General features: G+C 37.2%; 1 protein-coding gene across 1 annotated transcript in view; it reads left to right on the top strand.

Moving 5' to 3' along the window:
• The window catches only part of PTK2 (protein tyrosine kinase 2), a 342995-nt gene that overhangs the window by 82391 nt on the left and 234564 nt on the right, over window positions 1-26040 (top strand). Inside the window, exon 6 of the mRNA XM_011990150.1 lies at window positions 13902-13989. Within this exon, the coding sequence (XP_011845540.1) occupies window positions 13902-13989 (88 nt within the window). The remainder of the gene's footprint in view (window positions 1-13901; window positions 13990-26040) is intronic.

Here is a 26040-nt window from a genome sequence, read left to right as displayed (position 1 = left end):
AGGCAGGAGAATCACTTGAACCTGGGAGGTGGAGGTTGCAGTGAGCTGAGATCATGCCATTGCACTCCAGTCTGGATGACAGAGTAAAACTCTGTCTCAAAAAAAAAAAAAAATTAGTGAAAGTTACATGCATAGTAGGTAGAGATGATGACAGAAGAAAATGTGACAGATAAACTGATGAGGTATTTTCAAGAGTTATGAGGGTTAATACTGATGGTTCTGTATATTTCAAAGGGGAGGAATTTAAGTGTCAGTAAGGAGCAGGAGACTATCAAAAATAACCAAGAGAATTTGGATAGTCCAAATAGAAGTTCTAGAAATCGTAGGATAGATAAAATAGCAGATTAGACATAGCTGAAAAATTAGTAAACAAGACAAAAAATTTCCCAGAACATACCACAGAGATGAAAAGATGGAAAATGTGAATGTAAGTTGATGTAACATAAAGAATAAGAAGGTCAACCCATTCCTAATAGAAACTCAAGAAGAATAAAAAAGAATGGGGAAGAGAGGAGATAATCCTAAGAGATAATGGTTGAGAATATTTTATAATCAATGAATGAATGAGCCTTCAAATACAGGATTAACATAAAATCCCAAACAGAGTCAATAAAACTAAACTGATGCTTTGGCAGATTGTATTAATAGTAAAATATTGTTGTACCAGAGAACACAACAGGATGACACCCAGAGAAAAATTCAGACTTTTCAACAACAATAATAGATGCCAAGAAAATAGTGGGATAATATGTTCAAAGTGGTGAGGAAAGTAGCTGGCAACCTGTATTTGTTTGCCCAGTTAAATTGCCATTCAAGAACAGGGTGAGATAGAGACATTTTCCTCAGAGGATTTACCACCAAAGGAACCTCTGACAAAAACACCTTAGGAAAAACGAAACTGATCTCTGAAGGGGAGGGTCTCGGATGCAAGATGGGAAAAACTGGGTAGATCTAAATATGCACTGGCTCCATGAAACAAAATAGTAACTGAATTTGAAGAACTCATACATAAAATATAAGCAGAAAGGGAACAAAGTATATCAGACAAATAGTAACCAGGGGGAAAAGGACTATACCCTGTTAATACCATGTGAAAAAAATTGTAAACATCTTTTAAAGCATCATTAGGCATGTAGAAGGCAATTACAATACAAGCTATTATCACCAAAAATTTAATAAATATTCCTCACTTAGCTTCCTGGATACCAAACTGCTTTGGTTTTCCTTCATTGACCATTCATAGTCTTTCTGAACTGTTTGGCTTTTAAATGTTGGGGTGCTCCAGTAACCTCTTTTCTTCTCTTTTGTTCTCCCTACACCTGCCTTGGGCATTATATCATACATTTGATTGGATGGAGGTGGGAAACTGATAAATTAGTGCAATAACTCAGGCAAAAATCCTAAAAGATGGTGCAGTAGGGGAATAATAATAGAAGTGGTGAGAAACAGTTGTACAGGGTTGTGTTTTTAAGGTGGGAGCTGATGGGATTTGCTGATGTATTTTTTAGAATGTAAGCCATCCAATTCTATTTGTAAATCATTTGGGCTCAGAAACTTCCAGTAGTTTCTCATCACACTCAGAGCATACTCTGGAGTTTCTGATGACCTCACAGTCCTTATCTCCTTCTGCTCTTCCTCTTCTTCCTCCACTCTGGTGACATTGGTCCCTTTTATTTCGGTTTTCCTTCCATTAAATTCTTTAATATATTTTAGAGTTCTTTCCATAAATACTCAAGTTGGGATCTGATGTGATGGTTTCTTCTCTATTGCCAGACTTTTTAGTTGTTGAATAATATAGCCCTTCATCTTAATTAAGGCTTTCTTTGTCTCACCTCCCTTTTTTCCTTTATCTTTTACAACTTTTCACGTATTCAACTCTAGCCCCCTGGCTTTCTTATTGGGGCCTTTGAACTTGATGTGACTCTGCTGAGTTTGTTCTGCCTTTTCCAGGCATGGCTTGGACCTCCTCATTCCAGGAATGTGCTTGAATGTCACTGCTTCCCTATGGTCTCCTACTGGCTACCTAAAGAGCCCACTGCCTACCTGAAGCTCCTTGTGATTTTTCATCAGCTCATATAGTGTGTTAATTTTTTATAGACTTCTGAAGACTGATATTATATATGTGTTGTCTATCTTTCTTTCTCAGGGACTTTGTTTTCTTCATTCCTCTATTCCTGGTTCTAGTCATGTCTGGTATACTATAGGCACCCAATAAACAATATTTGAATAAAAACTGAATAAATAATATACTGATAATGCTTGTGTAAAAGAAGCCCAGACGCAAAGTAATGTGATGGTATAGAAACTTGTTTTCAACTAGGAACCAAACAATATTAGCGTAAGTTAATAACAGTATTACCATATTAACACATGTTGTTTACTGTGTGTCAGACATTTGATGTAGTTCATCAAAATTAATTTCTGTTATGATAGTCTTATGTAGGTACTCTCTTTTTGCCATTTTACTTTGAGAAAGCCTTAGTTTGGAAAGGCTTAATAACTTTTCCTGGAGATATATGGCTTAAATGGGTGGTATAGTGGAAATTGAATCCAAACACTTAGCTGTTTCTTCTCTACTCCTGTATTAGATATGTAAGTACAAGAAGCTGAACATGACAAATTTTTTTTCTGTCACCTGCAGACATCTAAGTTCATAGGTGGGTATGTGAAGGCAGCTGCAGTTCTGGCTTTATTTCTGAGGAGTAAGATCTCAACAGTCAAATGAAAGTTCCAGGACTCAGCAATATAATGGGGTATAAATTTTGATTTCCATGACATTTTTGGACATAGCTTCTTCTTTTGTGCTATCTGCTATAGATTCTATTCATACTGTTGAATAAACCTGAAATATAGACTTGTTCACTTGGTCTTCACTCTTTAAACAGCTTGGTAAACTAGCTTGCTGCACACATATTTGGTTGTAATTGTCTCAGGCAGGATGACCTTAGAGAGCTCTGTGTCATGACATGTCACTGGTTGAAAGGAAGGGCTGGATTGATAAATGGCTATCCATGTAGGAAGAAGAACAACAAAATTGGATCCTACCTCAATACACAAATCTATGAGATGTACAAACATCACATGCAAAACTTTAAAAAAACATGTTTTGTGGGAAGTGTAATTGAATGTGTCTCTGGCCCTGGGTTAGGAAGATTTTCTTAAGAGCTCCAAAATGTTCACTATAAAAAGAAAGAATGGCAAATTTTACTGTACTAAGATTAAGACATTCTGCAAAAGATACATTTTCAAAGTACAAGAACAAGTTGCAAAGTGGGAGAAGGTATTTGTAACACATGCAGTCAACAAAGGGTGGTGTTAAAGAGTTCTGATCAATAAAAAATTGCTGATGGGGCACTGTGGCTCATGTCTGTAATCCCAGCACTTTGGGAGGCCAAGATGGGCGAATCACCTGAGGTCAAGAGTTCGAGATCAGCCTGACTAACAGGGTGAAACCCCGTCTCTACTAAAAATACAAAAATTACTGGGCTTCATGGCAGATGCCTGTAATCCCAGCTACTGGGGAAGCTGAGGCAGGAGAATTGCTTGAACCTGGGAGGCAGAGCTTGCAGTGAGCCGAGATCGTGCCGCTGCACTCCAGCCTGGGTGACAGAGCAAGACTCCATCTCCAAAAAAAAAAAAAAAAAAAAAAGACACCTCAATAATAGATAGGCAAGAGACGTGAAGGTATTTTCATAAAAGAAAAAATAAGTTTGGCCAGTTAACATAGAAGGCACTGTCAGCTTCATTATTGATCAGGGAAATTCAAATCAATAGCTCAGTGAAACTCTGCCTCCAGTTGGCGAGAAGTCAACTGTCTGACACTCTCTATAGCTGGAGAGGCTATGGACCTGACAGTCTTTCACCTGCACTGCTAGGGATAATGTTGTAATAAATTGGTGAAACCACCTGGGAATCCAGCTTGGCATCCTCTTGAATGTCAAGTGATTACATGCCCTACCATCCTGCAGTTCTCCTTCAAGTTCTCTCTTTCAGGGACTCTAGCTCTACTTTCTATACTAGGCTACAACTGCAATCATGTTCATGGCATAAGCAGTGACAGTTAAGTCACTTGGGGATTATTCACATGGTAGTAGAATGTCACACAAGTCAAAATTAATGAACTACAGGTACGAGTAACAATATGAATGAAGCTTAGCTGTATAACATCATGTGACAAAGTAAGTCCTAGCGCGACTTTGTGAGTACGCTAAATACCACTGATTTTCCTTCACATCTTAAAATGGTTAATATTTTATGTGAGTTTTACCTCAATTTAAAAAAGTCCTGGAATACGACGTACAGCATGACACACTTTTTATAAAGTAAAAGTGAAAACACCTAACGAGATTGTTGGGAACACATGTTGGTTAAGACCACATAGAACATATAAATAAGGGAATGGTAAATTCCTTCAGAAGTCACTGGAAGGCTCAGAGCCGTGGCTGGGGTAGCCGCCAGCTCTTCCCAATCCCCACACAGGCTCCAGGGGAACTTGTGTTGACCATTAGGGTCTGAGGCTGCGTTTGAAAATCACTCCTGAAGTGTGCGTGTGTGCCCCAGCCTGTCCCCAGCGCTTTCCCAGTCAGTCCAGGGGCAGGTGGGAGCTTACCTATTTCTGGGATGCTGGGAGAGCCTAGTTAAGTAGGTAGTATTTGTTAGGAGCTTGAGTCAGGCAAAACTGTTTAAATTATGCTACCAGATCTAGTTTATAATACAGTAAAAGGTATGAAACTTTGGGAGATTTCCAACAGATTTAAACTGTAAAGTTTTTCACTCAAATAATTAAGTGAATTATAATTTAAATTATATTGATTGTCTGAAATCACCTACATAGAGTGATCTGTTTGGCTTCTGACTGAGTTAATTGGATATCACTATTCCTTTCAGATGTCGAATTCAGGGATTTGAGGACCAAATCTAAGAGAAGCCTTTCTTGGCATTTGAGAAACCAAATTTACTGATTTATTATTAAACATTTACTGAATGCTTCTGTGCCAGACACTGACAATACCAAGGTGAATACTTTCCTTTGAAAACAACTGATTCAGCATGCCTGCTTTCCTTTGAAATCTTACATTCTTCACCTTAACTCGCTCGCTCTCCCTCCCTTCCGCCTGCATTTGGTACAGTACTGGGTTGCCATAGCAATATATAAGAAAATGAAAGAGGAAGCCCTGCCCACCAGTATTACAATTTAATCCTGGGTTGTACAGTTGAATTCTTCCCCTGTTCTGTCTCCTCCAGTGTCTTCCTGTTTTCTGATTCTCTTCTCTCCCACTTACCTTCCTCTCTGTTTTCATCTTCTCATGGCTTTGTAGCATCATGGCAAGGCTCCTCTCTGAATTCTTTTCTTTCCCCAAGTTCCTAGTTTTTAGTGAATTATTATTTCTCCAAGAGTTCTCTCCTCCTCGAAAGTACTGAAAATGGAATTGAGTTAAAATTTTGAGATAACATGGGGAGATATTGCATGTTTTACATTTTTAAGTCTCCCTATCAGCCTTATGTTGTCTCTCATCTTTAATCAATTTTTTATTTATTTACTTATGGTCAACATATTGATTGTATAATGTAGGCTGTAAAATATATATAAAAGTAGAAAATTTAAAAGCATGCAGTGGGCCAGGCGCGGTGGCTCACACCTGTAATCCCAGCACTTTGGAAGGCTGAGGCAGGTGGATCACTTGAGACCGGGAGTTCGAGACTAGCCTGGCCAACATGGTGAAACCCCATCAGTACCAAAAACGCAAAAATTAGCCAGGCGTGGTGGTGCACGCCTGTAATCCCAGCTACTTAGAGGGGCTGAGGCAAGAGAATCACTTGAACCTGGGAGGTGGAAGTTGCAGTGATCTGAGATAGCATCACTGAGTAGCTGGGACTACAGCCTCACACCACCACACCTGGCTAATTTTTTTGTATTTTAGTAGAGATGGGGTTTCACCATGTTGGCCAGGATGATCTTGATCTCCTGACCTCGTGATCCGCCCGCCTTGGCCTCCCAAAGTGCTGGGATGATAGATGTGAGCCACTGCCCTCGGCCTAGTATGGTTTATTTTTTAAAGAAAGTCTCGGTTAAATAGTTGTTTTGAGACAAGGTCTTGCCCTGTTATACAAGCTGGAGTGCAGTGGTACCATCATAGCTCGCTGTAGCCTTGAATTCCTGGGTTCAAGTAGTCCTCCTTCCTCAGCCTCCCAGTTACCTAGGACTAGAGGTGTTTGCCATCACACTCAACTAATTTTTAAAATAATTTTTTTGTACAGACAAGTCTCATTGTGTTGCCCAGGCTGGACTCCAACTCCTGGCCTCATATGGTCTTTCTGCCTTAGCCACTGGGATCAGTGTTAATAGTTTTGACTACACTAATTCAAAGGTCTTTTTTTGGCAGAGGAGAGGGGAGACAGGGTCTGTCTTTGTCATCCAACCTGGAGTGCAGTGGTGCAATCATGACTCACTGCAGCCTTAACCTCGTTGGCTCAAGCCATCCTCCCACCCCAGCCTCCCAAGTAGCTGGGATCATAGGCACATGCCATCACGGTCGGCTGATGTTATGTTATTTATGTTATGTTATGTTATGTTATGTTATGTTATGTTATGTTATGTTATGTTATGTTATGTTATGTTATTTTTAGTAGAGTCAAGGTCTTGTTATGTTGCCCAGGCTGATCTCAAACTCCTGGGCTCAAGCACTCCTCCTGCCTTTGTCTCCTAAAGTGCTGAGATTACAGGCATGAGCCACCATGCCCCACTTCTGATTCAAAGGTCTTATTTCAGGTTTTATTTATTTTGTTATTGCTTTTAATGGTTGTCATAGCAAAAAGTATTCTTGACAAAGATATGCATAATTAAATAGAAGGGATACCACTGTCTGTGTGTGCTTTATCATGATACTGATTTTTCATTACCAGTCACCAATTATGTAAACCCTTGTTGAAATTTGGTCAGTGAATTTCCATATTCCATGATCATTCCTTTCAATATAATTGATTTTGAAATATATTTTCATATTTTAACATCAGATTTTTTTATTTAGTGGAGAAATCTTGAAATGTTAGAAATTTTTGTTTTCAGATTTTTTATGAGCAGTGCATCCACTCCTTTTTGGTGACAAAGTTATAAATTCATGGAAATAGTTTAGACTTCAAAATGGTCTGTGCATAACATGACAACATGCTTTTCTTTGTTGTTTTTTAAATTTTAATCATGGATTAAAATTTTGGCCAGATAATTCTTTGTTGTGGGGAGCTTTTGTATATATATGTTGTATGGCTTCTACCCACTAAATGATAGGAGCCCACCACCCCACCCTGTTTAGTTGTAACAAGCAAAAGTATGTCCAGTTACTGCCAGTTGTCTCCTAGGGGAAACAGGAAGGGGGCAGAATCTCAAGGTTCAGAACTACTGCTCTAAAATATAACCAAACATTGTTTAAAAATCTCCAAAAATTATTCTTAATTTCATAAACTATCCCATCAGTATTCAAAGTTTGACTTGTTTATTAAATATCATGACAAAATTTTTAAAGATAAATTATTTGAATTAGGATCCAAATTAGGTGTGCCCTTTGTCTTTTCAGTCTTTTGTAATCTATAGCATCTTCATCCAGTTTCTCCCCTTTACTTGCAGTTTGTGAAGGAAGCTGTGTTACTTGTCCTACAGGTTCCCCTCATCTGGATTTTGTCTGTAACATCTGTGTCCTTTGTCTCGGATGCCTTCTAATGTCTTCTCTGCAAAGCCTTTGTGTCATCTTTACTAAGTTAATTCTTACTCTATAATATATTCCTATTATGAAGGTTATATTTTATTATTTCTGTTTACCACATTTCTAAATTGAACACTTAGCTCACTTGTTTTTGTTCATTCATGTTTACCAGTAAATGTATTTTACTATAAATGGTCATTTTAGTTTTGTCTGTGTCTCACAACTTTGTTAGATAGTGTTTTATTATCAATCAGTGTTTTGATATTTGTTTCAAGATTTTAGGAAGAAACCAAGGGGTGGATTAAGTGTGTTGTTTAGGTGTCTACCATATGTGCTTATAAAACAAAAGATTATTGGTTATGGATTTATTTTGTTGCATTATAGGAAGAATAACAATTTTATGGTGTTGACTCTTTTTTAACTATGTTGAGATGATTCTTTGTGCCTTAGTACTTAGTTGATATTTTCATTCCTTCTGAAAAAAAGGTATGTTCTCTTATTATAAAGAGGGTGAGTGTGTTTGTGTACATTTTTTCAAGCTTATTGTCATATTATTCGAAGATTATATTGTTCATACTTTGCTTGAAAAGTGACATTTAATGTATTCAATGTATATATTATACACATATATTTTGCTACATGCTCATCTCAGAAGAAACTATTCAACTGTAATTGTTGATGTACTTTTTTTTTTTAGTAATTCTGTCTTGTGATTCTTTATGATTTTAAGGCTATGTTGTTAAGTACGTGTAAGTTCATGATTATAATATATTCATCTATACTTTCTGTTAACAGTACGTAGTGCCCCCTCTTTGTTTATGTGTTTCCTATCAGCAACATATTTATTATCTTTGTATGAAATGAATTGTAGCCCATTAAATTAGAGGTGTGCCCATTCCCAATTTCATTCTCTATTCTTTGCTTCTGGAGGTAACTGATATCCTGATTTTTGTCATAATCATTTTTTTGCTTTAAAAAAAAGTTTTACTACTTACGTATTGTCCAAATCTGACATCATGATCATTCATTATCTAAATCGGAAAAAAGTGGCTTCATTATGCTGTTAAGGGAAAGCTGTGCTGATCAGTCAGTCTCCCTGAGGAGAACACACTACTGATACTATACAAGGTTTTTGGAAGTATGAAATTGAGAAGCTGGCCAACTTTCAGAGGTGGGAATGGGTTGGCATCAATTTTAGACACATGGTTACACAAGTTAGACTGTTCGTCTTTAGAAGCATGTTCTTTAGAGTTAGTTCCTGTTTGGCTGAATTAAAGAAAGAGCTGCCAATCAGTTGACCTGTAGATGCATGTTCGTTGAGGCAAGTTATCAGTTGATTGATTAAAGGTGCTGTAAAATTAGTTTTGAGTGGGTCTGTGACTGTACAACTGGTGTTTATTGACCAAGCTGATTTAAAACTGGTGTTTTGTGTGTGTGTGTGTGTGTGTGTGTGTGTGTTTGGGGGGGCGGGGGGCGGTGTTTGTCACCACAGCTACAAAAGGTCAGTCTTGTATTTGTGGGAATTTAAAAATTCTCAATATAATATCAAAAGTTGCAAAATAGTACACAGAAATCCTGTGTACCCTTCAGCCAGTTTCCTTAAATATTAAAATCTTATATAATAAAGCTAGTAAAACCAGGAGATTAACATTGATGCAGTCCTAGTAACAAATCTATATGACTTTTTCACATTTCCCAATTATTCCACTTACCGTTCCTTTTCTGGTTCAGGACCAATTCAGAACACCACATTATGGTCATGTCTCCTTAAGTCTTCTCTAATCTGAGACAATTCCTTAATTTGTGTCATTATGACCTTTACATTTTTGAAGAATACTCACTGGTTATTTGTATTGTGTTCTTCAATTTGAGTTTGATATTGTTTTTTATGATTAAGGTTATGTGTGTTTGGCAAAACTGCCACAGTCAAGATGTCCTACCTTTCTCGTTGCATTGTATCAGGAAGTCCATAATGATGACACAACTCAATTTACAGGTGGTTCTAACTTGGATCATTTAGTTAAGATAATGGAAGCCAGGTTTCTCCACTACAAGGTTACTGTTTCCCCTTTATAATTAAGAAATATCTTCTGGGAAGATACGTCGATACTGCAACATTCTGTTTCTCATTTTCACCCACTAATCTTAGCATTCATTGATGATTCTGTCTTGCAGTGATTATTACTATAATTGTTGCTAAATGATAAATTTCTCTTTCCATTCTTCCCTTTTTTAAAAAAAATTGGAAGTCTATTGTAAGAACAGACTGTTCACACCACAGTTTTTTTTATGAGGGCATCTGTGTTGTGTGAAGTTAATGCTTTGTTTACTTCACTAAAGACAGACTAGCTAGCTAACCCTTCTCAGTATCAGGACTATCATATTCTTAATCTAACTCAGCTTTTCAAAAACATACTCTCTTCCTCCTTATCCTCAGTTGGTTACTTTTGGGTGTCTTAGTGCTCATATTTGGTGGTAAGACTGAGGAAGCTAGATGACAATGGCATGAATAAGAACATATTGCCTAAGAGTAGGAACAGAAGAATGATTTTATTTAGGGCATAGTATTTAGCCGCTGTTGGGAATCCATGGAGAGGCATATAGCAGAGAAGTGGAAGTATGTGTCAGGATGCAACTAGACTCTTAAAATGGCAAACAGACGTGTAAAGAAAATGATGAGTTTTGTGTAAGAGAGTAGAGTAGGGATGTCAGCTCTAGTGGGGTACGAGAACATGGTGTCAGACGTTGCAGTTTAAGGACTGAGGAAAGTTTCAGTAGGGTTTTGTGTGAAATTTGCTAGACTGTAGTGTGTTGAAGCAGGGAACAAAGTTCTTTTTAACTTTCATTTTGGGTTCAAGGGTACATGGGCAGATTTGTTACATAAGTAAACTACATGTCACAGGGGTTTGGTTTACAGATTATTTCATCAACCAGGTATTTTTTCTGATCCTCTCCCTCCTCCCCATCTACCACTCTTGTTAGTCCCCAGTGTCTTATTTCCTGCTTTATGTGGATGTGTTCTTGTCGTTTAGCTCCCATCAAAATTCTTAACATGATCTAAAGGCCTTGTCTAACTTCACATAAGCAGGCTTGAGTTAAGTTCCTTTCTGTTTTTAAGACATAGGTGCCTTCTCCTCATTTCATTGTGCCTTTAAATATTCATGTTCTTGCTGGAGAGGAATCCCATGCCTACCTCTAAATAGCTGTGGGATCTAGGGAAGATTATGTAATTCCCTAAAATTGTCTTGCCAATCTGTGAACATAAGGTGAATATTAACCTGCTATTATTTCTCACCCAGAATCTTGCTGTCTCCTCCTAGTCTCCCTACTTCTTCCTTTGGTCCCCATTGTCTGTTCTGCATGGTATACACCCTAATCATGAAAAATGAAAATCCTGTGATGTCACTTCTCTGTGCACAGCATGCCCTTGACTTCCTTTCTCATTGAGAAAGAACCCTGCTATCATGACTTGTAAGGGTCTGTGTGAAGCTTCATTTCTACTCACTGCCCTCATGCAGGCTGCCCCAGCTACACTTGTCTTCCCAAGCATCCTCCAGCAGCAGGGCCTTTACATAGTCTGTTCCACCTGATTAGAACACTTTTTCTCTGCACATAACTGTATAACGCCCTTCCTCATCTCCTTTGTTTAGATCTTTGCTCAGATATCATATCAGAGTGTCCATCATTGACTATCCTTTATAAAAATAATACTTAATCATTTGTTATTCCCCTTACTTTGATTTTTTTATGACGTTGACTGCCATCTCACATATATTTGTGTATTTGCTGTCTGACTTCTGCCACAAAAATGCAGACTTTTTGAGACCTAGCACTTTGCCTGTTATTCACTGTTGAATTTCCAGCACCTCCAACTCTATGTGAGACATGATCTGTGCTGGAATAAACAGTTATCGAGTTATTACTAATGATAAACCTTAGAAACCATTTATTATGATATGCCAGTGACTGTTCTGGGTGTTTTGTGTCTACTGACTCATTTACTTCTTGTAACATCCTTATAAGGAAATTGAGGCGCAGAGAAGTGATAGCTGACAGTGAATAAGTGACATGGCCCCCCGTAGGTGATCTTTATCTAGAGCCTATGTTCCTTGTGCTTCTCTAAAAAGAAATCTTCTGTGTGAAATGCTTATCACAATTCCTGTCATACCCTAAATATTCAGAAAATGTTAGTTGATAATCATCATCAGCATCAGAATGCTGGATTTGGAGCCAGGCTGCCCATTGTTTCATTTTGAACCTCAGTTTCCTTGTCTTTAATATGGGAACTTCTCGCCACCAAAAAAATAAATAAAATGGGAGCCTCCTTGGACCTGTTTGAATCAATGACATGTAACCCTGGAACTAATAATATTTTGCTGAGCATTTTTTTAGTCTGCAGAATGCGAATAATTATACCTTTCTTCTCTGATTATTAAATTGATTAAGAGAAACAGTGCACAGGTCAGATGTGGTGGCTCACACGCCTGTAATCCCAGCACTTTGGGAGGCTGAGGCAGGCGGATTTGTTGAATGCAGGTGTTCAAGACCAGCCTGGGCAACATGGCAAAACCCCAGCTCTACTAAAAATACAAAAATTAGCCAGGCATGGTGGCATGTGCATGTAGTGCCAGCTACTCAGGAGGTTGAGGTGGGAGGATCACTTGAGCCCGGGGAGGCAGAGGTTGCAGTGAGCTGAGATTGTGCCACTGCACTGCAGCCTGGTCAACAGAGCCAGACCCTGTCTCAAAAAAAGAGAGAGAAATAGTGCACATAAAGTAGTTATGTGCCTGGTAAATCCTAAGTTGAAAATAAATGAAATCTGTTATACTTGTATAATAACCCAGTGTAGAATATCTACAGTAAGTTATTGAACTCTTTCTGAGAGTAAAAGTGAAATGGAACCGAATTGTTTGGCAATTTTGTATTTTAATAAAGTGTACATTTATAAGTCTTAGCAGAACTTGTATATGTGTAGCAAACTTTGCTTCCTCAGAAGATTGCATTGAAATTTTGTTGAGTGGTTAAAAAAACAATACCATTAAGCTACAGAATGGGAGAGGATATTCACTGTGTCTAACAAAGGCCTCAAATCTAAAATATATAAAGAACACCTACAAATCAATAGGAGGTAAAGGCTTCAAATCTAGACTATATAAAGAACACTTACAAATCAGTAGGTGGTGAAGGAGAAAAGGTAGACCATTTAGTAGGAAAACAAGGACAAAAACTTGAACATGGCCAAGGGTGGAGGCTCACGCCTGTAATCCCAGCACTTTGGGAGGCCAAGGTGGAAGGATCCCTTGAGACCAGGAGTTCAAGACCAGCCTGGGCAGAAAAAATAAAAAACTCAACAGGTACTTCACAAAAGGGGATATTCAAAATGACCAAAAAGTATGTGAAAATACTCACTTTCATTACTTTTACCAAAGAAATGCCAATTAAAATCACCATGCACTATTACAGTATGCCAATCAGAGTGAGTAAAACAAAAAAGTTAGAAAATGCCAAGTGGAGAAAAGGATACAGAGGAACTGGAACATCCCCATGGTGTTGGTGGAAGTTTGACTTGTTACAAACTCTTTGGCATGCTGTTTGATAATATCTGCTAAAGCTAATGGATGTATTTGTTATCCAGTGCTCCTAGGTATATATGCAACCGAATTGTGTACATATGTTTGCCAGAAGACATTTAGAGTGTTCATATGGGTAGAGCCACACATACACATAAAGAGAGAATGAGAAAGATAAAGAGCATTCTGGTGATGTTGGTTTGTTTTATCCATTCTTAAAGCTTAGCTTTCTGAGCAAGTAAGAGTACATACTGTGCAATCCACTGGTAAAAATTTAGACATGGGAAGTCGTGGAAGATGTTAGAAGTCAGGGCAGTTCTTCCCCTGAGCAGTGGTGGAGAATGACCCATGGGGTTGGAAGGACTTCTGGGCCTTAAGAGGCCTCTTAAGGCCCAGAAGTCCTATGCTCTGTTTCCTTGAATCACTGAGCTGTAGCACATCTATGATATGTGCTCTTTTTTTGTGCTAAAATGTTTACAAATTACATTTAAAGATTAATTGATGATAGCTTATATTTAAAAATCATCTTTCAGAGTAATTAGGAATGCTATACTCAAAATAATATTGTAATTGTAGACTATAAATTGAGAAAATGACTAATTTCTAATTGTTCTGTTTTGTGAATTATTTTTAGATATGAATTGAGAATTCGTTATTTGCCAAAAGGATTTCTAAACCAGTTTACTGAAGATAAGCCAACTTTGAATTTCTTCTATCAACAGGTATTAGAGGCTGCTTTAATATACTTTTTTGTTTGTTTCTTTGAATCCTATTTATTACGTATTTTTATTTTCAAATTTGATTAAAGCTAACATTTGGAGGAATAGAAATTTGTTGCTGAATGGCAATAAGAATCTTTTAACCAGTATGGAATTATTAATTTTTTTGTGCTTTGTGAGCTTTTGTATACTTGAGTAAATCTTAAAAGATAACTTCTATTATATGGAGACAGTAAGTCTACAATCATTTCTTGAGCTTTAAATACTATTATTATGCCTGAATATCAACGAATTTGTCATAGGTAGAGATTGTTGCAGAGCCGACTATACTCATATGAAATTGATTTGCTTTGCTTTTTACCCCGTAAGGCATCAGATAGACAATAAATATATGTAAGGTAAAAGGCCAAAAATGTTAATAAACGTCAAAAAGACATTTGTACATATAATTTTGTCATTAAATGTACTTGGTAATTTTTTTTGCTTTAATAAAAGTATTTATTAACTAACTATTCCGGACCTGAAATGCAGAAATAAATCACATAATCCACACCTTTAAATTCTTCTGTCTAGTGGAGGATTCCTGTAAACAGTGACTTTATGTTTGATCCGTTGCTGTTAGTAAGCACGAATGATGTGACTGTGCATAGAAGAGTCTGCTGACCTAGTATAGATTTGGTATTGAGATGGCTCCACTGAAAAGCATCATTTGAGTAGTCTCCGACTTTGTAGAATAAAGAAGAATTGTGTTTTCTAGACAAGAACACGGAGGGGAGAGAGAGAATGTGGTGCAGTCTTAGCTAAAATAGTTCATAACATTTTGGTGAGAGAGGGACCACAAACGTCATGTAAACAGGGGTTTAGGTTTTCTCCTGCAGATATTGGGAGCCATTTAAAAACTTTAGTTAGTGAATGCCTTAACCAGAGTTGTTTTTGAGACCACTGTGATTAGATGGCAGTATCAGGGATAGATTAAATTTTTAAAGGGTTGCAAGCATGTTTAGAGGCTCTTCAATCATTCTGGCAAGAAATTAGATAAAAGTGAAAGTATATTATAATACGCAAATTTAGTGGATGGATTTGATAGGACCCAGAGATTGAACTAAAACAAGATGTGAAAATAAGGAAGAAAAAGGCTTATTATGTAAGTCTAGGCACTTACTGCCGTGAAAGAGCAATGGTGAATTAGATTCAAAAGAAGGAGGTAAGAAGGTAAGTTGTTCTATATTTTTCTATGTAAGATAATGATAGATGTTACCACTTGAAAGGTTCAAGCTGAGAGAGTAGGAAGCTAAGGAAGTTTCCAGCTGTTTGCAGGGTTGTGTCTGTTTTCATCTTGTCTGTGAAGAAGTCGTCACATAGGAGATAGGTTGGGGACTGCTGCTTTACCTAACACCTTTTTGGCACCTGCGACCAGTTTTGAGGACAGTTTTTTACAGACCAGAGCCACAGGGTGTTGGGGGTTGGAGTGTAGGGGGATGGAGTGTAGGGGAATGATTTTGGGATGAAACTGTTCGACCTCAGGTCATCAGGCATTAGGTTCTCATAAGGAATGCGCAACCTAGATCCCTCGCATGTGCAGTTCACAACAGGGTTTGTGCTCCTGTGAAAATCTAATGCCACTGCTGATCTGACAGGAGGCAGAGCTCAGGCGGTAATGCTCGCTTGCCCACAGCTCACCTCCTGCTGTGTGGCCTGGTTCCTAATAAGGTACTAACTGGTACTGATCCATGGCCCAGGGTTTGGGGACCCCTGAGGTAAGGGATTGGTGACAAGTTTTGAAGGTTTACGATAATACAGAGTTGAATAAGAGAGGAATTTAAGTTGGTAAAATGGAAAGATTAAGAAGGCATTTTCAGATTCCAGCTGATCTTATTGGAAGCCTACTCATTGCAAAAATAATGTTCAGCTTACAGACTGGTTCTGATGTACTGTTACATCTCATCCTTTAGCAGTCTGTTGAACTTCATATTTTGCCTAAGGAGATAATGAGAGTTTAAATAACTCATATTTATTTAGCATTTTTCTTTTGGTATGTGATCTGTGTCACTATTGGTATTATTTCTTGGAAAAAAATTCTACCCACTAAGGAAATACATGGGTACTTTAGTAACACTGATTTCTGGAATGCATAATACAGGACTAAGTGACTCCTTTTTATAATTTCTAGGCTAACCTAAAAGTCTGCAACTTTTTTGTTCCTTATTCACACTGTTACTAGGTTGTCCTACTTTTTCTTTGTTGGAAGACTTTCCTATATGATAAAGTGAGTACTGCACATACCAGTGTATCCCAGATTTTATTTTACTAATAGGATATATCTTATGGTAGTCTATAGAATTCAGTTCAGCGGTTTTTATAAAACCCAAGAGAAAGCTAAGTGTAATGAACCTTTTAAAAATTCAGTCTATCCTTGGTACTGCCATCCAGTCAGAGTGGTCTAAAAAAAATTCTGATCAAGACATTCACTAAGTATAGTTAAGTGTTAATGAAATTTTGCTTAAAGGAATATGCAGTCATGTGCTTGTTCTGTGTATAATAGCTCTGTGATTTTAGGTACCTCTGAGTCTCTTTTTGCTTAATTGTTTTATATATTAAAATATAGATATGGAATAACTATCCTATAGGACTATTATGTTCATTAAATGAGATAAAATTGTCTGCCATGTAATTGCCCAGCGACATTTTGAATTTCAGTCTGTAGACAGTAGCAGACTTAGAGGATTCAGCATTTGCCATTTGCATGTCACCATACAAGTGTGAGCTGCACATTATGGGATGGTACATAGCTTTCCTTTTTCCTTCCTATGTGTACTCTGTAGAACCTTTCAGCTCCTCCACCCCACTCTTTGCTGTCATTCATTTCTACAGTTTCTCTTTTTGTCTTTTTAATTTTTAAAAATCTGTTATCGAGTACATTTTAATATGTTTTTAAATTTTATTTTATTTTTATAGAGACAGCGTCTTGCTCTGTTGCCCAGTCTGGAGTGCAGTGGCATGATTATACCTCACTGCAGCCTTGAACTTCTGGGCTCAAGCAATCCCCCTGCCTCAGCCTCCTGAGTAGTTGGGACTATAGGTGCATGCCATGATGCCTCGCTAATTTTTTAAAAATTTTTTGTAGAGATGAGAGTATTGCTATGTTACCCAAGCTGGTCTCAAATTCCTGTCCTCAAGCAGTCCTTCTGCCCTGGCCTCCCAAAGTGCTGGGAGTACAGGCGTGAGCCACCATGCTTGGCATGGCACATTTTTAGAAAGTTCAAAAAATACTTCTAAAACATTACTTAAATTATCTGTATTCTAATAATCACTTTCATTTTGTGTATCCTTTTATAATAGTTTATCAAGTACATACATTTTAAAAGAAAGTATAGTCATGGTCACTTTCCTTTCCCATTGGTGACTGGCGATGTCGTCGTTTTTCCATGCCAGTGTTTCTGGCTCAAGTAATGGTAATTGGAGGGAGTTAAAGGTGGTACCAAAATCATAAAAAGGGAAGGGAGGAAGAAAGAAAATACTATGATTGACTGGGTGCGGTGGCCCATGCAAGACCCTGTCTCAACAACAATAACAAAATACTATGATTTGTCAGAATTAATGAATTGGCAGTATACCAAAAGCCTTGAATATGTTCATGTCCTCCGGTTTGTTGGGTGACCCTATTGACTGCCATCTTTACTGTAAGTGAAAAACAGTTGAAACCTTGGCAGTTTCCTATGATTGGACCTAATAATTCTACTTTTATGAATTTATTCAAAAGAAATAGTAAGATTTACACATGTATGCATACATATACAAGGATGCTTATAGGCATATTACAGTAACAAGAAAGAAATTAGAGGTGTTGCAGATGTCTTTCAACAGGTTAAATGTACTGACTTTCAAATTTATGTATCCCTCATTAACAGGGAGGTACAACTGTTCATAGATGTGGAAGGTATTAACAGCATTAAATGCTGTTGTTTAAAACAGGCCATGTGTATAACATGTATAATTTTCATTTGTGTGGGAAAAAAGCATATTTTTAAGTTTTACCCTGATCTGGCAAGAAAGTTTTGAATATAGTATGAGTTTTTATTGCTGGTTTGGTAAGTAATTAAATATTTGACTTCTCCTGGTAAAGCCTCAATGCAGAATCTGCCCTACCACATGCTTGGCAATTCCAGAACTATTATGAGTGACCCATATATTGTCCTACACAGGCAGCACCAAACTTGGGAAAGGGTTTAATTCCAAAGTTACAAAATCAGTTTGGAATCCAGAGTTTTCTGCTATTTAAACACACGTGCAAATGGGGCGCAGATAAATCAGTAATTGTCCTCATCAGCTTTCTATAGCCAGAGTATATTTATCTGAGAATGCAGCTGAAACATTATGTAAGTATTGTGTGTAAGAACCTTCACTGAAGTATGAGATAAATTAATCACTTTATAATGGTCTCAGAATGTGATGATATGCATTCTCTGACCTTTAAAGTCTTTAATATTTGATGCAAACATTTAAGATGGTTACATATGTACATAACATACTTCCACTGAATTCTAGGCTAAATCAATGATTTTTTTGGGGCTCAGAATTTGATGATATTGATACTTTTTAATTCTGTAGATTCTGTAATATCTAATATATATATATTCTTTTATAAGGTGTGATAATTGGTGATATAATGAATACCCGTGACCCTACTGCTCAGGTGAAAAGAACATCCTGATACTTTCCTGTCCCATGTTCCTGTGGCCCACCTCACTGTGCACACTGCCCTTTCACTCCACTCAGGGTACTGTTATCCTGAATTTTGTTTTTATCCTTCCCATGCTTGCTTTTGTTTGCCAGTTGTCATGCTTTTACAACATGTTTTTATTCTTCAGTTCTACCCTTAAGGTAAAAGCTGACCTTAAGTTCTCCCATACACTTCTGTATTCCTGTCATTACTTGAGTATCTTTTGTTTTGTTTTGTTTCCTAGCTCATGTAAGCATTCAAGAAGATTAAAAAAAATTAATTTGTTCAGCATTTTTAGTTGCTTTCAGCTAGGAGGTTGGTCAGGACATTCAGTATACCTTGTTGGTATAAATGGAAAAGTGATCATCCATGGATTTAATAATTTATCTCTTTAGCTCATTTTGAAAATAATTTTGCATTGTAGTTAGAGACTGTGGCTCATTTGATACTAATTGTTTAAGTTCTGTATGGACTTGTTTCATCATCTTACACATATTTAGATATTGTTAAGGTTCCAGTTTTGCTTGAGTGGAATGTGTCTTCTCTAATTGTTTGGCACAGGCTCAATAAATAGCCATTCAAGATTATAAATTGTGTTGTTTAGATCTATCTTTCTAATATTCTTTTTTTTCCCTGCTTGAAAAATAGTATTGCTGGGTACACAAATCAGGGTAGGCATTTTCTGTCAGCGTTTTGATGGTTATTTCCTACTGTCTTTAATTGTTTATTTGCTGCTGAGAACTCAGCTCTCATTTTGTCTTTCTGTGTAGGTGACCTGTCTTTTCTCTCTGGATGACTTGAAGATCCTTATTTCTCTTTGGTTTTTGCAGCTTCATTACAAACGAGTCGTGGATTTTCTTTCTTTTTTTATTTTTCTTCCCTTGCTTGATCTGTGTCATGCTACCTGTACCTCTAGGGTCGTTTTCATCAATTCTAGAAATGTCTTAGATGTTGTCTATTCCGATATGTCTATTCTCAGTTTTTGTTGTTTCTTCTGGGATTTTGGTTTAGATCTATGTTAGAACTCCTCAGTCTCTCCATGTGTGTTAGCTGCTTGTTCATGTTTTTAATTTCTTGTCTTTCTAAAGGATACATAATTCAGATCAGTCTAGTCTGTCAGATTACCAGCTTTCCTCAACCGTGACCAGTTTTGTGTTTGGTGCATTTATTGATTTTTTTGCTTATGATTAAAAAAAATTTTTTAAATTGCCAGGCCACTTTGTATGGCCCTTATTATTTGCTAATCTCTCTGCCTTTTATTAATATTTCTTTTACCATTCCATATATAATGAATGTCTATTCTGAATGTGACTTATAGCATCTGAAGTCCTTGGGCTCTTCACATTTGTTGTTGGTGGCTTTCACAGTGACTTTTTTCCTTGTGTGTGAATTCTGAACTCTTGTTTTGTTGAACTTCACATGTGGAAATCTTTAGGGCCTAGTTTGGGGATTCTTTCCTCTAAAGATTTGTATTTGCTTGCTGGGAAACAGAAGTTACTACCAAATGGAGACCCTTTGAGTAGATTTTGAAGATGTTGCCTTACTACATGAATCTTAAGATAAGCTCTCTCACTTTGGGAAAGTAAGGAGCAGTGGTCAGTCCTCAGCCAGCTGAGAGCATACATGTCCACTGTTCCCATATCTTACTGCCCATGGCTTCTACCAGGATCTTAGCTTGTATTTATTCTTATTTCATCACTCTGCCCCATTTTCCTTTACCTTCTTGTGACCTCAGTAATGTAAGAATAATTGTTATAATGCATCCAGAATCTGGTCCTGGTTTATATAGCAGGTCCCTTTAGCAATGCTGTTGGAATCCTAAGTCATTGAATTGTTATGATGCTTAATGGCCTTATCACACTTGGATTCATACAAAGGCCCCTTGTAGAAGGGAGCTTGGAGATTCAAGGAGCTGATAAAAAGCCAGTGTGGCTGGAGGGCAGGGTAACAGATGAGACAGTAAGGGGTGGCTTGAGGTTCCCTTTTCAGTCATCTGACCTTGATTGTGAAGACACTGAGAAGCCAGAGAAAGTTAAGTGCAAAGGGATGACAGAGTTCAGATCCAGGTTGCAAAAAACGTCGTTCTCACTGTTCTGCTAATAGTATATAAGAAGGTAAAGGTTACTATGTGGAGACTTACTGGCGTCAACAAGCTTCATGACTGAGTGTGATCACTCTGATCAATTGCTTACATTTAACTGTGGGGAAATTATTTCTCTGTACCTCAAAGTTTTATTTTTTCTACGACATTGTATTATGAAACTTCAGATGTACTGCTGTGTTAAAAGAATTTGATAATGAACACCAGCATACCAACCACTTAGATTCTACTATTCATGTTTGTTATGTGTCTTTTATCACATAATGGTTTTTATCTCTCCATCCCTTTAGCCATTAATCCATTTTAAATTTTCGTACATTTCGAAGTAAGTTTCAAGTGTCAGCACACTTCAACATAAGTATCATTAACCTAGAATTCAGTATTCAATTACGGTTTTTGTTTTGATTTATACACAGTTAAATACCTAAATATTAAGTATACATTTACTGAGTTTTCACAGATACATTCACCAGAATAATCTGAATCTCTATGGAATGTAGAATATGACCATCACCCCGGAAAGTTTCCCACTGACCCTTCCCAGTCAATCCTTGCTCCCAGTCATGGGAAGCAACCATTGCTCTTCTGTTTTTCCCACCGTAGTTTAGTTTTGCCTGTTTTAGAATTTCTTATAAACAGATTTTATAGTGCACATTCTTTTATGTGAAGTTTGTTTTCTCATGATGTTTTTGAGATTTCAGTAATTTTTTTATTGTTGAGTAGTATTCTGTTATGTAAGTATATTGTAATGTATTTATCCATTCTTCTGTTGATGAACATCTGGACTGTTTCCCTTTTTTTTTTTAAACTATTAATGAGATGACTAGGAACATTCTTTGGCAAGCATTTTTGTGAACATGGGCTGGGACTTTAATGTTAGATAAATTTTGTATCTACCCTTTGATCCTTCACGGTTGTATGATTTTATATTCCCTCCAGTAATGTATGAGAGTTCTGGTTGCTCTACATTCTGTCCCGCATTTGATGTTGTCAGTGTTTTGTTTTAGCCTTTTGACTGGGTGGGTATGTGGTTGAATCATGTGGTGATTTTTTATTCACTTCTCTGAGTACCAGCTAATCGTTGTTTGCGTTGTTTATTCTTCCATGTGCATATTGAATGTTAGTAGGTCTCCTTTTTTGAAAATATGGTTAAACCTTTTTGCCCAATTTGTATTGTTAAATTGTGCACTTTTTCTTCCCAGTTTTTTAAAAATTGTGGTAGAACACATACTTAACCATCATAAAATTTTCCATCTTAACCATTTTTAAGTGTGCAGTTCAGCGGTGCTATATACATTCATAATGTAGCACAACCATCCCCACCATCCTTCTCTGTAACTCTTTTCATTTTATAAAACTGAAAGTCTATAGACAATATTTCCTCATTTGCCCTCCTTGCAGCCCCTAGCAACCACCATTCTACTTTCTGTCTCTATGATTTTAAAATGTAGGACTTTTCATATACCTTGGATACTAGCCCTTTGTCAAAATGTTATGTTTTGCTAATATTTTCTCTGAGTCTGTAGCTTGTCTGTTCATTTTCTTAACTGATCTTAGGTTTTCTTTTTTTGTTTTTTTGAGACAAAGTCTTGCTCTGTTGCCCAGTCTGGCGTGCAGTGGTGCGATCTCCGCTCACTGCAGCCTCTGCCTCACGGGTTCAGTGATTCTCCTGCCTCAGCCTCCTGAGTAGCTGGGACTTCAGGCGCCCACCACCATGTCTGGCTAATTTTTTGTATTTTTCGTAGAGACAGGGTTTCACCATGTTGGCCAGGATGGTCTTGATCTCCTGACCTCATGATTTCACCCACCTCGGCCTCCCAAAGTGCTGGGATTACAAGTGTGAGCCTCCGCACCCAGCCCTTTTTTTTTTTTTTTTTTAAAGTCTGGAAAATGGGCAGAGGGGATTGTTGTGAATCTTCAGTGAAACAGCATATCAAAGCACTTAGAAATGTCTGGCACATACTGAACACACTCCTTAGTGTTCTCTGTTTTAATTTCTATGCAGATGAATCAATATTTTTAATGGGGCCAGGCACGGTGGCTCATGCCTGTAATCTTAGCCCTTTGGGAAGCTGAGTCTGAAGGACCACTTGTGCTTGAGTTTGGGCTGCAGTGAGCCATGGTTGTGCCACTGTACTCCAGCCTGGGTGACAGAGCAAGACTCAGTTTCTAAAAATACATATATTTTATACATACATATGTATGTATATATTTGGTTTAGCCAGGGCAGAAATAAAATTATTATGTTTAAATTATTTCTACCACCACTCCTATCCCATGAAAAGAAGAGAGGGAGGGAAATAGATAGATTACAATAAAATACCCTAATTTTATTATTTCTCTTTCTGAAAATTCATCCAAGTCCATTTTGGGAGGGGTCATGAGGAAAACACTGACAAGTGTTTGAGTATATTACTGGTTGGACATAATTATTAAGGATGCACATAGTTGCATTAAAAGATGGCCTAAATGTGACTACCAATGTGGAAATTTCAATGACTCACTAAATACTTTGACCTATTTGTGAATATTCTGAAATATAGTAATCAGCATGCTCTAAAAATAAACTAGAATCTTGTTATTAACACTATTCACTGTAGAGCAGAAATTTATAAAAATGAGTCTGACAATAAAGCTAATGACTCATGAGAACTCAGCAGGAAAAGTTTGTTTTACCCTGGAATCAAATTTTTTCTTTGCCATATAACATTTATTTTTTCTCTCTCAATTTTCATTTGTTAAAGTTATAAGTATTTCATTGGCAACTTTTTGCAAATGGCGGTGGCTGTTAGTTTGAAGGCCAGTGTCCATGTTTAGTCAAGAAGTCATATTAGTCTGCACTGAGGATGCTGAACTTGTATAGAAATCTTTTAGCACTGTTGAAACGTTAAGCTCTTCAGGTGCCTGAGCCTGATGTGAGTTTGTCATTGTTTACTCCTACCGGAGTTAAGACTTAGAATGAGTATGTCCACCCATTAGCTTTTAAATGACATTAAATAATCAGTGGTTTCCTTGACAAAAGGAGTTTCAGTAGGAAGTTGAAGAGAATACTGAGTCTAGAACTGCAACTTAACTCTATAATATAGAATCTAAACTTAACTATAGAATCTTGTGAGGTGCCGGGGCGTACTTACTTCTTATTGGTCAACTTCCTTTTATTTTTATTCCAGTTTTCTTTTTTATTTTTACAAGTTTTCAGATAATTGTATCATTAGAAATTGACTTCCTTCTCTATATTTTCTTGGCCTTAAAACTGTCAGTTAAGAAACATTTTGAAATTGCAGGTCTAAGAGGGAAATCTTAGTTTAAGCCTTAGTTAAGCCTGGCATTCTCAGTATGGGAATTATCAGTTGCCCTTTTCCAGACAAGCTAAAATGTAATATAGGTCTAACTCTCTTATTAGAAGGTTTATTTTCTGTGCTTTGAAGATTTAATTGCGTACATTTCTTCTCCCCTTTTCACTCTTGTGTATTTTTGGTAATTGAAGGAGAAGCACTCATGGTTAATAAAGAGTGTAACATTCATACACACGTGTGTTTATTGCGGCACTATTCACAATAGCAAAGACTTGGAACCAACCGGGATGTTCATCAGTGATAGACTGGATTAAGAAAATGTGGCACATATACACCATGGAATACTATGCAACCATAAAAAAGGACGAGTTCATGTCCTTTGCAGGGACATGGGTGAAACTGGAAACCATCATCCTGAGCAAACTATTGCAAGGACAGAAAACCAAACACCGCATGTTCTCACTCATAGGTGGGAATTGAACAGTGAGAACACTTGGACACAGGAAGGGGAACATCACACATTGGGCCTGTCATGGGATGGGGGGAGGGGGGAGGGATAGCATTAGGAGATATACCTAATGTAAATGATGAGTTAATGGGTGCAACACACCAAAATGGCAGATGTATACATATGTAACAAACCTGCACGTTGTGCACATGTACCCTAGAACTTAAAGTATAATAATAATAAAAAAAAAAGTGTGACGTCATATGCAAAAGTTTGCCAAGCAGAGACTCTGGCCTGAACTTGAGTGTTTAAGATGTGTGTTGGAGGTCAGTCTCATAGGCATACAACCGCCTACGTGACTGACCTCATTTATTCACATTCCAGACCCTAGAGAGAAAACAGGTGTTTACCATCAAAACTGTGTGCATAAATTATCTGGTTCAAATTGGTGGCCAGTTTTTTCACCAGTTGGTGGTCAAATTTTGGCCGTCTTCAGGTATGCAAAAGTGCTCTTATCAGACAGAACATTTCAGGGGTTTAGTTTTTAAGAGACTAAGGGCCAGCCCTGAAAATATACCTTTCTTGGGAATGGAGAGGATTTGAGCATCCCAGACCTGCCGCTGAGTTAACATTTTCCTGCATAATTTGCCTTTTCTTTCCTGGAATTAAGTTACTTCTGCTCAGTCTTCAGCTCTTAATTTAAATGGTGCTTTCCGTTTTAAAATTCCGTTTTAAAATTTCACATTTAAAAATACAAAATTTGTTTTATTGAGGTATAATTTGCATATAATAAAATAATCAATTTAAGTATGCAGTTTAATAAGTTTTGACATTTGTATACAGTCCAGTAATTACCACTTCAGTCATGATCTAATACAATATAGGAATAAGGAAATTGATATTGGCAGAATACTGTTAACTAGACCGCAAACCTAATTTAGATTTCACTGATGTTTACACACACTCAAGTGTGTGTGTTTGTGTGTAATTCTGTGCAGTTTCATCACAGGTGCAAATGTATGTAATCATCATAATCAAAATGCAGAACTATCCTGTGAACACAAAATGCCTGTTGCGTTGTTAGTGACATGCTATCCCATCCCTAACTCTAGCAACCACTGATCTGTTGTTTATACATTATACTTAACTGTTGTTAATCTGTGATACCTACCAACAGGGTGTGCATTCAGTGAGAGCAAATAAGAAGTCTGTCTTCTTCACTGCTGTATCCACAACACAGTAGGGCATGGGTTTTAGGTACTCAATTTATTATCTTCAGTAATTTAATATTGAGAATTGACTTTTAATCCTAATGCCCTGATATTCCAAACTTTTAGATGAGATTTGTTAGAAGATGTCATGAAAAAAGTCCAAGAAATAAAGGAAATTTTTGAAGTTTGAGAAATCAGATTGTATGTGTGCATGTGCTCCCACCCAAGTACACATGGGCACACACACACTCAACATCAAATTTTCTTTTAAAAGATTG

This window comes from Mandrillus leucophaeus, unplaced genomic scaffold (genome assembly GCF_000951045.1).
Source record: "Mandrillus leucophaeus isolate KB7577 unplaced genomic scaffold, Mleu.le_1.0 Scaffold371, whole genome shotgun sequence".
In the NCBI taxonomy this organism is placed as follows: Eukaryota; Metazoa; Chordata; class Mammalia; order Primates; family Cercopithecidae; genus Mandrillus; species Mandrillus leucophaeus.
This window is presented reverse-complemented; position numbering and strand designations above follow the sequence as displayed.